The following is a 16,134-nucleotide window of genomic DNA, read 5'->3' as shown; positions in this document are numbered from 1 at the left end:
AGTGTTATATGTCGAGGATAAGATAACGCATTTGTTGGTTTTGATGAAATTACTGATTTTGAGTGAATTTTCGAAATTTCAGAGATAGCAGTTATCTTAGGCACTTCATTACTTCTAGTTCGTATTGCATCGGACAAGTTCTGCGGAACGTCCTATGGATTTCGGGTACTAAATATTGGTAATGCCGGCTGCGTCAACAGGTAAACCGGGTAGTTTAAAGGATCCCACTATTGCTTCGTTATTCTCTGTGAAGGATCCGGAACAGCGTTTCGAAGATCTTCGTGAAATCGGTCATGGCTCATTTGGAGCTGTTTTCTTTGTATGTTCCTTTTTGCTATTCCTTTCTATTTATTTGATAACTTATTTGAATCTGTGAGGTAACGTCCAATAATATTATGATATTTTAACTTCCTTTATATGCCAAGGCATGTTGTCCATAAGAATGCAAAAATCATTGATTTGCGTTTGCATTGGGATATTCTTGGTAGACTTTTCCTTCACTATTATATTGGAATAATTAGCTCCATAAAGAAATTTTCTTTGGAGTATTTCTTCCTTTTTGTTTGTTTCCCGTAAAAAAAGAAAAAAAAGATTCTACAATAAAAATTTTCGTAAAAGAATTTCTTCATTTTTATGACTTCATTTCTTATGCAAAGTTAATTTCTTCCACATAGAATTTCTACGCAAAATCCAATTGTGTTTTCCAGTAAAGCAGTTTTTTTTTTCTCGGCAAAATTTTCCATGAAAACTCTAAGGATTTGAAGAGAATGATCTGATTATTCAACATTCAATTTTCTTATTTTTTGCCATTTCATCACTTCATGGTTCTTATATCTGAATTTATATCAAAATTACAGAATTTTTTTTTTTCGGTTTTCTCTATAGGGTAGCTTTTTCCGTGAAGTTTCCACTAATAACCTAAATTCAGTTCATTTTAGGCACAGGATTTGGAAACGAATACAACAGTTGCAATTAAGAAAATGGCTTTTTCCGGCAAACAGTCGGCTGAAAAGTGGTCTGATATCATCAAGGAAGTGTCCTTTCTAAAAAATATCAAACATGAAAATATTGTTGAATATCGGGCATGCTATCTAAAAGAACATACTTGTTGGGTAACTTCTATGAATTTCGAGAATCCTTATATTTTTAATTAAGTTGTGCGTAAGCTGAAATGCCCAATCGCCTAAAATATCGAGTAGGATACAGAACTTATTCCTTTTTGATTTATGATTCTTTAAAACTGGTATTATTGCCGTCGTCATACCCCTTCATTTTTAACAGATTTGAGCAGTAATTTTTCAGTGGCAATTTTTGCGCCTCCATCAGTCAATTTAGGATGAAAATTGTTGCAGCTGGTGATGGAATATTGCATTGGTTCCGCGGCAGATATAGTTGAAGTACATCGTACCCCAATACGGGAATGTGAAATTGCTGCTATTATGGAGCAGACACTTTTTGGGCTTTCTTATTTGCACAAATTAGGGCGTATACATCGAGATGTCAAAGCTGGAAATATTCTTCTAACTGATAATGGCATCGTTAAACTTGGTGGGCTGTTTATTCTGTGAACTTCTGTTTATTATCCTTAGTGTAAGATTTACGGCAAATTTGAAAGTGATGGATCTTAAGAATATATTTTTTTAGTCAAATTTTTGTCAGCATTCACTTAGATGTGCTAGCAGTGATGTTTACGTTTGGCGGAGATAAAAAATAATATTGATATTTAAGATAATTTGATTACAGCTGATTTCGGGAGTGCTTCCACTTTATGTCCTGCTCAGAGTTTTGTCGGTACGCCATATTGGATGGCTCCTGAAGTTATTCTGGCAATGGATGAAGGACATTATGACCAAAGTGCAGATATTTGGTCTCTTGGAATAACTTGTATTGAATTAGGTTAGCTTCTTTATTTCGATATAATTCTCATTATTTTTTACCTTAATAGTTGACAATAATGGAGTTAGCTTCATATGTGATGAGCATAAAATTTTCAGTTTTGTAAAAAAAACTTTCCAATAAAACTAGCTGATGGCAGTTGTCATTGTAGTAATTTTTTTTAGCTGAACGACGCCCACCTCTTTTCAACATGAATGCAATGTCTGCGCTATATCATATTGCTCAGAATGATCCCCCAACGCTTTCACGTGGTGAGAATTCATTGTGGTCTGCGGACTTTCACTCATTCGTCGATCTCTGCTTACGTAAAGATCCACGAGAGCGAATGAAAACGGGTCCTTGTCAGCAAGTAAGTTTCCTTGTTTCCTTGTGTCATCTTTTTAAGTGCAATGAATATGGACATAAATTAGTGTATTTGCTTCACCGAAGGAGGGAAGAAAAAGTATGAGTTCTACTTTCTGTACTTCCCTGAAATGTTTGGCGGAATTTTCTATCTACAACTTCTTGTAGCATCCATTTATAATGAATGGGCGTTTGGATGGTGTAATTTTGGAGTTGATAACACGAACAAAGGCGCTAGTCAGCGATTTGGACAACTTTCAATATAGGAAAATGAGAAAATTAGTTTATCTTGACGAGCAGCAAAGTGCTGTGACCGACGATACAATAACAACGGACCGGCATGATGTGGTATATCTTTGCTTCACTTTTCCATCATCACTGCGATTTATTTTAATATCTTTAGTATTCATTTTACAGCTTACTATTTTTTGATATGCTTTAGTATGTTTTTCATTGCCACTGTGTTAGCTTTGAAGTTTCTGGTTTTCTTTTCGGTCACATCATTATGTCCGCTTTTGTTTAGATGCCTTTAAGATGATTTATCTCTCGTGATCTGTTCGAGATGGAAATTATGCATGGTAAAAGGGCGATATAAAAGATAGGGAATCACGATAATTTATATGAGGCGAAATTGATATGGATTAGAAAAGCATGATAAGATGTTTAATTGGCTGCTGGATTTAGCTAATTTTCTGTATTTTTGTTTTGGATAGAAGAAAACTAGATCCTTAAATTTAATTCAGAAAATGCTTATTTTAATCACGTTGTGAATTTTTTTGGACAGGCTTTGATATTATGATGGTTTTGCAGGACGAAGAGTTGTCAGGAATGGGAGGCTCGGCAAGTTCGCGGTCAAATTCGATTTCTTCATTCCAGTCATATCATTCAAGTGCTCCTATTTCTGACAGTCATCATGGAGACAGTGGCAAAGTCATTACTCCACGTCCTCTTATTCCTCTTCGGGTTCTTTCGTCAGCTGGCTCTGATATTAACAGCACCAACGAAAATTTGGATAACATTGATAAGGGAATTTTTTCCTTATGTGAAATCATTTTTTATAAGTTGGAAACCAACATGTTAACGGTTTGATTTTTAAGATTATTAGCGAACAGGATACATATAAGAAGACCAGAATTACACCATTACTTCCGGTTTTTACGATCATTTTTTAGTTACCTAAACCAAAAAGTCACTTGCTCCCAGCATTTTTACATTTTGACTGAATATTTTTTAAATTTCAGAATCGGACGGTAATTCATGTTGATGATGGAGGAAGCCACTGCATGCATTCAATGCATGAATCACTTTTTATTGAAGAAACTTCTTCAGGAACACCAACTTCGACCTTAGTATCGGACGAAACTACGAGGCCGATTAATGTATGCTTTCAGATTTTGTTTATTTGCAGGTTTTCAATTTGAGTCATTTTTTTTCTCAGGAAGTTTTCGCACTTTTCAGAATTGCAGTTGTATCTGTTTCAGCTTTTTTTACAAATGTAATACTTATATACAATTTTTTTAGGAGGAAATGGCAACTCTTCGGCGGTCCAAATTTTCAACGTTGCGAACAACGAAATTGATTTCAAAGGAGCTGGAGGAATATAATAGGGAAAATAATATATACGAACAGATGAGTGGTTATAAGCGTCTACGTCAGCAGCATCAGAAGGAGTTGAAGCAGGTCAGCCTTGCTTTTAGGCGGACCAATGGTAAGAAAACGCGAGGATTTGGATGGTCTTTCGTAAAAGTTTCTTTGTAAATGCGTAGTTGCGTATGTTCATAAATCTTGGTGTATCTTCCGTTCGAACAGAGGAATCTAATTTTTTTTCTGCAATTTAAAGCTGTTTTATTTTAGCTCGAAGAGAGATGTGCAATGGAAATGGAGTCATTCAAACAAAAAGCTGATAAAGAATATGAAAATCTTTTAAATGCTTTTAGCAAAGAGCTTCAGCGTCTGCGAAGCAGCCAAAGTGCTGAAAAAGACAAAAAGGTAAGACTTTTCATTTCAGCTGTTAATGTCGTTTTCAAGTACATTGCAGTCTGTTGCAAGGATTGATAATAGAATCCTCTTCCTTCCTTATTTTAAATAAAAAATAAATTTCGTATTTGTTAGTACTGACTCCTTGGTATGCATATCAGAATTTTAGAGTTCCAAAAATTTGCGATTGGAATCATTTACTTTGTGAATAATGTCAAGTTTAATTCATTTCAGCATGCCTTGCTCCATTTTGAACTTTGTTTTTTTTTTTAATTCAGATTTTTTCCTTGTAGCTCCGTGAGTATGATGAAACAGAGCGTAGGTTACGACGTCAGTTAAATTCGCGACACGAAAATGAGCTAAAAGCATTCTCTAATGCTCAAAAGAAGGAATATAAGCACAATAAAGAAAGAGCGAAAGTGGTAAATTTTTTTATCTCTATTATTGCGGAAAGTTGGTTAACGATATCCGCAATGTATTTTGATGATTTAGGCTGTGAACTTTGCCATAGCTTTACTTTTACGAAATCAAATCATTAAAAAAATCTTAGTTTTCAAAAAACCAGATCTTTATTTTTAAGGAATTTTTCAAAGGAATTATTTTTAAGGAATTAAAAGAACGCTATAGCATGCGCTCTGCATATGAAAGTGCATTGAAGGAGACCAAAGCTGTATTGAATGCACGGCGTACTGATGCGGAAGCGATATTTTCTCGTGAGCAGAAAATAGCGATGGAAAATGAAATTCGGAGGTTAAAGGGCGTTCGGATGATTGAAATGCACACTTTAACTGAAAAATTGATTGTAGATGTATGTTTTGTGTATTTTGATATAAATTCAAGGTATTATGAGTGTAAGTTCCTGTTTGATGACCTCAGAGAATAAGAGGTAAGGAATGATACTGGTAGTGAAAATACTAGGATTAATTGTTTCTTATTTCTTTGTTTTATATTTATTCAGTTGTACAGACACTAGCATTATAAGCTTTCTGAAGAGCTTATATAAACCATTACATTTCTGGGATACAATTATATAATTATGAAAAAGCGTTTTTCCCTGAATGATTGAAACTGAATATACTGATAGTATATGGAACATAATTCGTGGAGTTACTTTTTTTTTCCCTCAATGAATTCAGTCCATTCTTGACAGCCTAATCTGGCGATATTAGTTCTAAATGATGTTCGAAAAATGGAGACTGAAAAATTGCGTTAATAAGCAATGCTTTCTGATTTCTAAAATGTCTGCTCCATCACAACCATTGATTAACATCAGATTTTTTTGGATAAGATGGTATGGCGCATGACTGATTTATATATAACGTGGGACCTATTTCAGGAATTGAAATTCAAAGGAAAACAACTAGAAACAAGCCATGCTTTGTTAAGAAAACACCATGAGCAAACAAAGCAACTTGAATTATCACTTTTAATCGAGAGCCAACGCATGAAACGACGACATCTAGAGAAACAACATGAAGCTGAAACTTCAAATCAGTTACAGTATAATCAGAGAGTTACAGATGAAACAGTGAAAAGACATGCTTTGCAGTCAAAACAACAGCCGAAAGAATTAAAGGTTTTGTTGTAATCTGATTTCTTCAAAGAAGCTCATAAGGTAGTTTCTTGGCATATATACATTCGTTTTAGTGCTAGTGCTAGTCGAACGTTATAGATCCCTTTGTTTTTTCTAGGACAGGAAATAAAGCAAATGGTGCATTTCATATCCTTCAATACATATTTTTAACTTTTCAATTTATATATATATATATATATATATATATATTTTCTAGTCATAAAGTTGTATTATTGCCGATGATTTGTGTCTTATCTTTTAACCTGTTTCTTGTAGGCAAAAGAACTACAAATAAGAAAGCAATATCGACAGGCAGTAAAAACACAGTTGAGGCAGAGCAAACTACTGCAAGCTCAAGTACGTTTTTCGAATTTTGTTTTTGAAGATCTTTCGAAACTTTGAGTTAAAAGTTTCTTTTTTCAGCTCTTAAAAAGTGGAAACTTCTCTTTTTTGGCTTCCAGTTTTGATTTCGAGGAGATTTTCAGGTCTTGAGCTGTACGCCAAAGGAAGAACATAGAGAAATGATATTAAAATTGAAGGAAGAACAAAAGAGAAAATTAGCAACATTGGCTGGACAGTATGAAAGCACTATCGAAAGTTTGCTACGGGATTTGACCGTCAAATTAGAGTCATGGCAGGTAATCTTCAATGTTTTTTTTTTTGCTAAGCAGTGTATAGTAGTGATCCTTTTGTTTATTCCCGTTATTTCCTTTTAGTTTTTTCCAATCTTATTTAGTATTTATGTTTCATTATAGATCGTTCTCGATTGCCTTCAGCGTATTTTTTAGGCTCATAGTAATCTTGCAATTTAAGGTGCTTTATGCAAAGTTTTTTTTATTTCTTTCTAAAAATAATTTGGTATCTTTTTATGTCGGAATATTACTTGTTGTATAGCGTTTTGCTTAAAATTTCCCCATGCACTGATTAGTATATTTACCGGCCCTCTTGTGATTTCATTATTGTTTTGTACTGGAGATATCTTATTTTGTTTAGGAAGACGAATTGAAAGCTTTGAAAGAGAAACTTGAAAAAGAGATGGATATGCTCAAAGACTTCCAAAATCGACAGAAAAGTTGTCTCGAAGAGAATTGTAAAAGGGAAGAACAGAAATTGGCAGAGCGTACTTCAATAAGAAAAGCAGTGATTGAGAAAAAAGTACGCAGTATTTATTTTTTAAACAATGTAAAATATCATTCAAGCACACTTTTGTGTTGATGATTTAAGTGGTCAGGAGTACATTTTACTGTTCATATTTATTATGATGTCTATATGACGTTTTGAATCAAAGAACTGGTTTTATCTTTCGTTGTTCCAAAAGTTTGTGAACATTTTTAACTTTTGAACTGTTCTCTTGTGTTCTATGAGCAATAGTATTTCTGGAAATATTAGCAATAAATTCGAACATTCAGGTAGCTTATATATGATCAATGTAAAAGCAGGAAGAGAAATGGACGTAAATCAGGAGAAGTAAATAGGTTCTGACGAATCTTCCAAGCTTCCTGTACGTTATCATTCGTTTTAGATGGAAGAAGAAAAAGTGTCTTTGGAGACTGAACGCCAGAAGACACTAAAAGCGATAGAGGAGAAGCATCGTATTGAAAAAGCAGCATTTTTTGATGATGAACAGAAGTCATTGAATGAACACACGCAGCAGATATCCTCCTCTGCTTCTCAATTTAGTTCACAAGACACGTTATGCTCAATTTCATCAAATCTTCATTCTTTAGCTACAAATTCTTAGGGTCTTATTTGTATGGAGCTGTTTTAATAAGGCTTTCATAGCGGCCATATGTTTAAGAGTTAGGCTTTTTACTTCTGTTTTAAAATATTATACTGTCAAAATATCACAAATATTACAAAGACTGGGGTCTTTGGTACATTACCGTAGATATTTAGAGACTTTAGACAATAATTTTTGATTCATACATATTGGAAGTAGATGAAAGTAAATACGAAATAGCGTTTCTTTCAGTTGTATGTATATTGACATGAATGTTTTACAGACTATATCATTTTTGAACATTCTTAGAATCCCAAATAAGTTTTTCGTTACTGCATGTTGTTTATCGTTTCCCTTAGTTTGTGCCTTTTAAAGTTTTTTTGCTTAATTCTTTCTTGAATCAATTGTGTTGAAGCGAACTCATCGAACTATTTCCTAGCAGTTTTGATTTGGATGTCTGATTCCTAAATTACCATTACTTTTCATCTCACCACACTTCGTTAGAACTTTTAGTTGCTGATCCAGATTTCGTTTTCTTGACATTAAATTGAATTTACATTGAGTTTGATGTCAATATAAATTTATGGAAAGATTCAATTTTTTGGAATTCCTAAGATCTCATATTATTACCTACCTCCTATCGCTAGCAGCTCTATCAAGTGGTTTAAGGATGGTGTCGGTTCATGGCTAATTTGTCAATTTTTTCGGATTTCGTGAAAGTATTGTCAGATATGGATGAAATCGCTTAATTTTCATTACTGTTTGCTTAACAGTCATATCCGAAAGTTTTGTTACTGGAATAAATGTGCCATCTTGGCTTTAGCCTTACTTCCTAATCTTCTTTGTGTTCCTGAATTGTTCATTCTTCGATCAATTGATTAATCCTGCGATTCCGGACGAGGATTGCAACCAACAGCAGATAATTGATATCACTGATGAAATATCTCTTTAAATCGTAACTAATACGTCAATTCTGGCGCTGTAGATACTTGCTTTGTACTTCTTATTTCGGTGTATCTTTGATTGAACTGGCATATTTCTCATCCATTCTATCCGTATCCAAGATACTTTCATGTTTGCAGACGTATATAGAAGTCGACATTTAATTTTCGGCTCCTAGATTGTTTCATGCAAGTGCTGTAAATTTACTATAATATTTAAAGTTAATTTAATTTCAGTTTTTTTTATGTTAATCTATCGCTTGTATGCTTTTTTTTTTTCCGATGAAATGTGTATGATCATATGATAGGAACCGGTGGTACACTTTTAGAGTGCCTTATATGTTTATTAGTGCCACAGAAGCATTATTAGCATAACTGTTATTATTATTAAGGTTAAATACGTTAGCTATATGGCTTCACCGAATATTTTCAATATGAAGATTTTTATACCTCATCTTTCGGATTTTATCTTCAGATGAAGAAATGAAGGTAAAAATGAAATAGAAAAAAGTAAACGAAAAATAATGAACGGATTACAAAAGTAGCTGAAAAAAAATTTTTTCGTTATGATCAGTTTGCTTGGTTGTGCTAAATATATTCAAATAAATTATTCTATCAGTTTTTGCGGATTTTTTATTTTTCTCCCTACTTTTTTTTTTAATTCATGCATTAGCTTAAATCTCGTTTGTAATTAACAAGTTTCCGTTTTTCTCTTATATGTTTCATTTGTATAGTATCTTTCCATCTTTTCCAAAGGATCAATATTTGGTGTAATTATAATATGTACACTTCAGTTCTCCTCACTTCTTTCCGTACTGCTATTTTTACTGGAATTTCAAATTTTTTTGAAATATATTAAATTTCAAGTTTCTTTTTTTCCTTTTGCTTATTGTTTTATTGGCAATTCTGTTTATACATGCTCACCATCATTCCATCGCGTTAATAAAATTTACATGTGAGTCTTCTTCCTTTGGCAGCATGGTTGGAAAGTTCATCCAGAATACAAGGAATCGAGTAAATTTAATCGTACATCTTTATTTATCATTGTATTTTTTTTTTTTTTTTGGGTTTTCCTTTGAGATACTTCTACACTGTAATCGGTCACCATGATACGATGATATGATGGTCATAATGTAATAGAAATATCTGGAAGTATTAAGAAAAAAGTTAATGTCGTTTTTGGTATGGTTGCTAATAAATGACTCATAATACGAATAATTCATTCATCTCTGAATGGGAACAAAAATGATACAGGGGAGAACTAATTATTGTTACTTTTAGTTTTAATAATTTCCCTTTCCCAATTTTGATTTTTTATATAAAAAACTTGTAGTTGTAAGTTTGAATTTAATAGGAAGAGGTAGAAAGGAAAGGTAGGGGGAGGGTTATTGTTGATTTTATAACTACACCTAATTAAATGATCGACAAATATTTTCCATACGATTTTATTGCTTTCTATCAAATGCAAATGCATCTGATTGCTGCAACTTTACAGAATTAATGTAGGAAGCATATGGCCGTGCCAATAACTCACCCTTTTACTTATTTGCAAACAAAAGATTAAAAACTAGGTTATTTTTAACCTAGACCTAGAAAGGTTATAAAAATATCTTAAAATCGGATTGCTGAAATTACTACTTCAATAGCGTTTTATCAATTTGCAATCGTAGATTTATTCGTTCATGCCAACATTTAATAACAGAATGCCTTTGGCTGAAGATATGATGTCTTGTCTTGTCATTGAGTGAAAGAGCAATATTTGAAGCGATGAAAACTAACATTCATTTTCCAGTAGTAATTTAGGTTAGAGTTGCGGAAGTAAAGATTTACTTCCATCGAAATCTTAAAAATTGATGCAATTTATCAAGTTGGTACAATGGTGTACAAATGCAAGGGCATTAAATGCAAAAGTTAGGGTTTGCTAAAGAAAGAATTGTGATATATTATGAATAAAAAGGTCAAAAGTTTGTTAAAGGAAAGACTTAATGGCGAGGAAGTTCATTCCAAACTTCGCATTGAAACTTGAATTAAAAATGAACAAGGAAACCTGGAATTGTATTTCCCATCAATATTCCAAAATCCAACTTGAGGAAGTACCATTCCTCTATTCCTATCAAATGATTCATTTTTCTGTTTTGAAAAGACACAAACAAACAGTTTGCTGAAAATTTGATATCAAAGAGAGTCGCTTATCAAATTTGAATATTTTCAAATAGTTGAGATAACTTTGGGCTGTTTATCACATGTTTAAACAAAAGTAATTCACGTTAATATGCTTTCAATCACTATTCGCATATCAGCGGCAAACAATTAATTATCTCAAATTGCCAGCAGTTTATCTTTTCATTATTTCTACTAAGATATTGGTATCAATCCATATCCAACTACTCCTGCTTTAATTAATACAAGAATTTGCAGTAATTTGCATTTTTCAATAAGTTTGCAGTCATTTGAACTGAGACAAATTTATAATAACTTGCATTTTACAGCAAACTTGCAGTGATATTCGAATAAGTTTTGCTCATACAAGTGCTTTCCAGTATGGCTAAGCAGTCTCATATAATTGGTTCCCATTGTGGCCAATCAGTCTCATTTAAATGGTTTCCAGTGTGGCCAAGCTATCTGTTCAAATATCCATATTTGACTTGACTTAATTGCACCTTCCAACAATTCCATCAAACAAAAATTTGTCAAAGATTTAAAATCAAAGAAGAAAAAAAAAAGGAAAAGCGGAAAAAAAGGGAAGAAAAGATGGTTGGCGGCATTTGTCGTCGTGCCTATCGTATCTTCTTTAATTATCGGTTGATGATTTCGAGAGAAAGAAGAGAAAAAGGAGAGAAAATAAAATGTTTGAAATTGTTTTGTTTCTATGTCTGAGAGAAAAGGTTTTAATGATAACATGATCGTAATAAGGTATGGTTCGGTTCTTTTTTCCGATATGAAGGAATTAATCGAGAGAGAGAGGGAGGAAGAAAGAGAGGAAAAGAGAGAGAGGGGGAGAGAGGGAAAGGGAAAGAGTATGATGTGTAGGTATCGATGATGATGATGATGATAATTTAGTAGTTTCAGTGTGGAAATCATAAAATTGTAACCAATCAATGAACAATAAAAAGAGGAAATAAGTGAGAGCATTGGTAGGGAAAGATGATTCATTGATTAGAAGTTGTTCAGTAAAACTAATTTGAACTCTAAATTGAACTAAATTTAAACTGTAATTTATTATTAATTGAACAGTCCTCAACATTCTCCCTTTTTCTTCCTCTTCTCTCTCTCCCTCTCTCTCTCTCTCGTTCCCCTCCTCTGATTTCTTTAAATGGAAATAGTCATTTATGATGGGTTGGTCGGTTATCCCATGTTAATTTAAAAACGATTAAATAAAGGATGAAATTTCTGTAGAAAAGGTTTATTCAACGAAACTTCTTCCTTTTTCTCTCCCTTCCATTTCTTTTTTCTTTGCATACCATATAAATGCTCTAATTCTATTCTCTTCTCTATCTTAATCATATTCTACTCTATTTTAGTATATTCATGATATGATAAATTTACATTAAACTCTACCATTTGCTTTCTCCTTATTCCTTCCTTTCCAGTTTCTCCTCTCCTTCTTTCCCAATTCTCTTCTTTTCTATCCTATCTTATATCATTCAATACAATCCGATCTTATTAATAGCAATTATTATTTTTCCTTTAAAATCCACCTAAAATAAACATTTTCAAAATCTGATACATTTCATAAAAATGAAATAATTAGCCAATTGTTTAATCAAATAATCCCCTCATTTATTTCATTCATTCATATCAAAATGTTAATTATCACTTCTTTATCATTTTTTCTTATCATAGCTTATGATAAGATTTTTGCATATATTTCGAGTAAATATAAATTTCAATGTTTTGTTTATTTGCTTAATAGAAATTAGAACGATATTATCGGAATATTACATATGCAACAATCACGTTGTTTTAATTTTACCATTAATTGATTTTTATTTTGTTGATTAATCAACTTTAACGAATGGATAGTTTAGCTAATTTGTAAAATTCGACAGTTCCATTCTCCGCTCTTTAATTAATAATTAAAACTAATCGTAATAAATGAAATGGAATAGTTTCAAAAGTTTTGATTATATTATATAGAAGAAGAAACTGTTTATTGTATGGTCGATTCATCCAACCTTTAGTTAATGCGCTTTTCTTTTTTTCAAATTTTATTTACCGATTTATTTTTCTTCCTTTTTCAAATATATTATTTTTGTTTACTGTATTACAGTATCCTGCCGAAACTCAGCATTTTCAGCAACAAGTATGATGAAAATGGTGAATGCAGACAGCAAAGAGAGCCATCTGTTGACAGTCATATATTGCAACTGTCATGGAACTGCTCTCTTTATGTCCCTGCGTTCTGAATTCCCTCAAACCCGATATTATTTACTGAATTAAAAAAAAAAATAATCAGAAGAAAAAATATGTGTTATTTAAATGCATCCACTTTATTGATTTAAATTTATACATTCAAAAATTTCATTTATTCCATTTATTCAATTTCCCATTTCACTCAACTAAATTAAAATACTTAAAAATTTTACTTGTTTAACTTAAAAAAAGATTTTTACCAACTTTATGCAGTTATCCTCTATATTTGCTCGCATTTGCATATTCACCTTAGTACATTTATAACTTTTTATTATACCAAAAATTTATCGTTATATCAATAGCAAGAAGATAAGCCGGTAATAGAAGAGCATATTTTAAGATGATAAGCTGATAATAGAAAAGCATATATCAAGAAGATAAACTGACAATAGAAGAACATATTTCAATTTGAAAATTCATGACAGTAATAATGACGATGAAAGTAATAAACATTGAAATATGCATTCAATTTCAATTAACTCATTTCAAATGAGTTAATTCTTAAATTTAACCAATATTAAATGTATGATAGTTTCTAAGCATGCGTGTATGATATATTTTTTTATTTTTATTGACATTCTTGGAATCATTAGCCCAATCTGGCATTAATTCTTCTTTGCGCTTTCTAAATCGAATTGGCTTTTCTCGTCCGGTTTTAGTTCCTGTAATAGATGAAACTGTAACATTTTAATAGAACTTGTTCGTTTTGTTTTTATAAATTTTAATTTAACTTATTAATATGAAGTTTACTTTTACTTCGAAAGTTTTTTTCCTTCTTAAAAAGATAAAGAAGAAGAAAGAATGGCAGGAAGAAAAAGCCGGAAATGAAATGTTCTTAGGAAAACGGAAGACTCTCCTCTTTTATTTCTGAGGAAATTTGTGAGTTTAAATGACAACCATTCATTTTTTTTTTTTAATTCTAGATGATAGGAATTACAATCAGATATCATTTGATGACATCAAGAGTATGTTCAATTATAGTTTGTTTAACCATAGCCACAATCATTTTGCACTTTTTTCTTCCACAATTTTTATGCATTTAGCATGAGTACAAAAAAGATTTGAAAGTAACAATTGTTGAAGGATGACAGTTGTAAAACGATGTGTGACATTCGGTGACACATTTAATATTTTCAGCAAGTTTCATTTCGTTTGTTAAATTCACTGGGGAAAGTTTTTTTTCCTTTCCCTTTATTCTCTTATTTCAAAAGATTGAGTAAATAAAAATTTCATCATCAATGAAATATTTTTCCAATTGTGATAGACTTGAATAATTAAAGTTTCAAATTATATCATTTTCACTGATCGGAACGACAATTATAATTGGATTTAGTTTTTTAATTGAAATGGATGAAAAGGCTAGCAAAATGGTGTAATTTGATAATGATAATTTGAATGATATGATAAAACATAGCCCAATTAACAATGAAAAATATATTAAAAGGTAACAATTCTATTACTATTAATACACAATCAGAGAAACATTGCAAAGCTATTATGATAATAATAAATAGTAACGGTTTTTTTTGATGTCGAAGAAAGCACAAAATACCAACTATTTAATTATTTATTTATATTCATATGACACTAATTGACTAATTATTTGCTTAAACTCATCTATTTGAGTCCAGAAATAAAATTTCCATAAAATTGCCTAAAAGTTGGAAAATTTGAAAATTTTTGAGTGAAATTTAAAAACTTTTTAGTCAAAATATTGCAATACCATTATTTGGCTTTTTTTTTTTGTTTCAATTCGGTCAAAAAGAAAAAAAAGTGCCACTTACAGTGCGGCAGCATGTTAGCCTTTCTGAAGTTGAAAATTGGCTATAGAAAAATCCCATAAAATTCGATCGGGAAGTGACTTTGAAATTTGGTTGTTAATAGGATGGATGAAAGGTTACCTACTAATGATCGGTTTAAATACCATTGAAATTGTGTAGATTGACAAAAAGTCCTCCTCTAGGGATAGATTGTCTATCTGATAGCATCAACTATTCAACTAAATACATTTGAAAAAAATTGATTCGATTAAAATTGTTCGGTTGCTTAAACAAATTCAATAAGTTTTATAAAATGGTAAATTTAATTCGATTTCTCATTTGATCCATTTTAAGGATTTTACAAGATTTTTTAACTTTTCAGTTTTTATTTATTAATTTTAAAAAAGAACTTTATTTGGCATTTTCGCATGTATCCTTATTGTATCAACCAATCTTTGCAGAAGAAATTTAGAAGATGGCAGCTACTACATTAGTAGCAACTGGTAATCGGGAATCAAGAGTGCAAATTCGGGAAAAAGAATTCCTCGTCAATTTGTCAATTTGACTATTTGCTGAAAAAGGATGAAATAGATTAAAGTAATTTAAAGTTAATGAAAAATAGAACAAACATTTATCAGTGACAAAAGAATAAAAAATGGATCTTCATTGAAATCTGAAATTTGAATCAAATTCAATGGATCTGATCAATTGAAGTTATTTATATTAACATGTAAAATTATAAAGGAGCAACAACTAACAGTTTATATAATTGTTTATCAATGCAAAGTTTCATCATCATAACAGACAATGATATGAGTTATTAATTAATGTCCTCCAGTGTTTTACATTGTAAATTAAAATGCCATCTCCCACTGTCTTTTAACGCTTTCATAAAATTTTCATTTCAAATCTCACAAATTCTTTGACGGAATTAAATTAAATTTCAGAACAAAATTTCGCGTCATATTTGTTCAACTTAAAAAGAAATTCATTTAAATTACCTGTAATAATCGAATGAATGTTTTGTAGCAGTGCGAATAAAGAAATCGCTAACACTTTCAGAACTTTCATTCTACTTCGTATCTGCAAAAATTCTCATATGAAAATTTAAGTTTTTAGAATTCCTCGGATAGCCAACATTGATTTATCAGCAACTTACAGTAAATATCTTTATTGATTTCGTATTACTGAAAGAAAAAATGCAAATTTTTTGAAATGCAAAGAGCGACATTGTTTGACAGCTATTCTATGCACCAAAATAAGCGTACAATTGCTATGACGACAAGATTACATTATGCTGAAATATAACAAAATGGGTGGGTGGTTAGATAGGTAAAAAGGTAAAGGAGGAGGAAATAGGAGAAAGGAAGTGTTGCAGCAATATTCTATTTTTATCTTTAACTATGATATGCAAATGCGTGAAGTATTTATCACAATTACTAACATTTTGCATTTTGCTTTTCCTATCATCTAGAGTCGTTCAAACAAAATAATAAAAATAATTAATAATAA

General features: G+C 31.4%; 2 protein-coding genes across 2 annotated transcripts; one reads left to right on the top strand and one right to left on the bottom strand.

The window, feature by feature from the left end:
- Positions 1 to 181: 181 nt before the first annotated feature.
- On the top strand, positions 182 to 7,562 carry LOAG_02983 (STE/STE20/TAO protein kinase; the record flags this gene model as incomplete). Its single annotated transcript, XM_003138520.2, has 17 exons — positions 182 to 319; positions 939 to 1,112; positions 1,353 to 1,548; positions 1,744 to 1,896; positions 2,061 to 2,245; positions 2,407 to 2,586; positions 3,049 to 3,321; positions 3,480 to 3,617; positions 3,760 to 3,918; positions 4,093 to 4,227; positions 4,509 to 4,637; positions 4,823 to 5,023; positions 5,552 to 5,791; positions 6,065 to 6,145; positions 6,274 to 6,426; positions 6,782 to 6,943; positions 7,311 to 7,562. 17 exons carry the CDS (start codon positions 182 to 184, stop codon positions 7,527 to 7,529), a joined length of 2,916 nt encoding a protein of 971 aa, XP_003138568.1. The 3' UTR covers positions 7,530 to 7,562.
- Positions 7,563 to 15,090: 7,528 nt separating this feature from the next.
- On the bottom strand, positions 15,091 to 15,711 carry LOAG_17818 (hypothetical protein; the record flags this gene model as incomplete). Its single annotated transcript, XM_020450482.1, has 2 exons — positions 15,624 to 15,711; positions 15,091 to 15,194 (listed from the first exon to the last, which is right to left on the bottom strand). Exons 1-2 carry the CDS (start codon positions 15,691 to 15,693, stop codon positions 15,091 to 15,093), a joined length of 174 nt encoding a protein of 57 aa, XP_020305832.1. The 5' UTR covers positions 15,694 to 15,711.
- Positions 15,712 to 16,134: the final 423 nt, after the last annotated feature.

This window comes from Loa loa, assembly GCF_000183805.2.
Source record: "Loa loa unplaced genomic scaffold supercont3.133, whole genome shotgun sequence".
Classification (NCBI taxonomy): domain Eukaryota; kingdom Metazoa; phylum Nematoda; class Chromadorea; order Rhabditida; family Onchocercidae; genus Loa; species Loa loa.
This window is presented reverse-complemented; position numbering and strand designations above follow the sequence as displayed.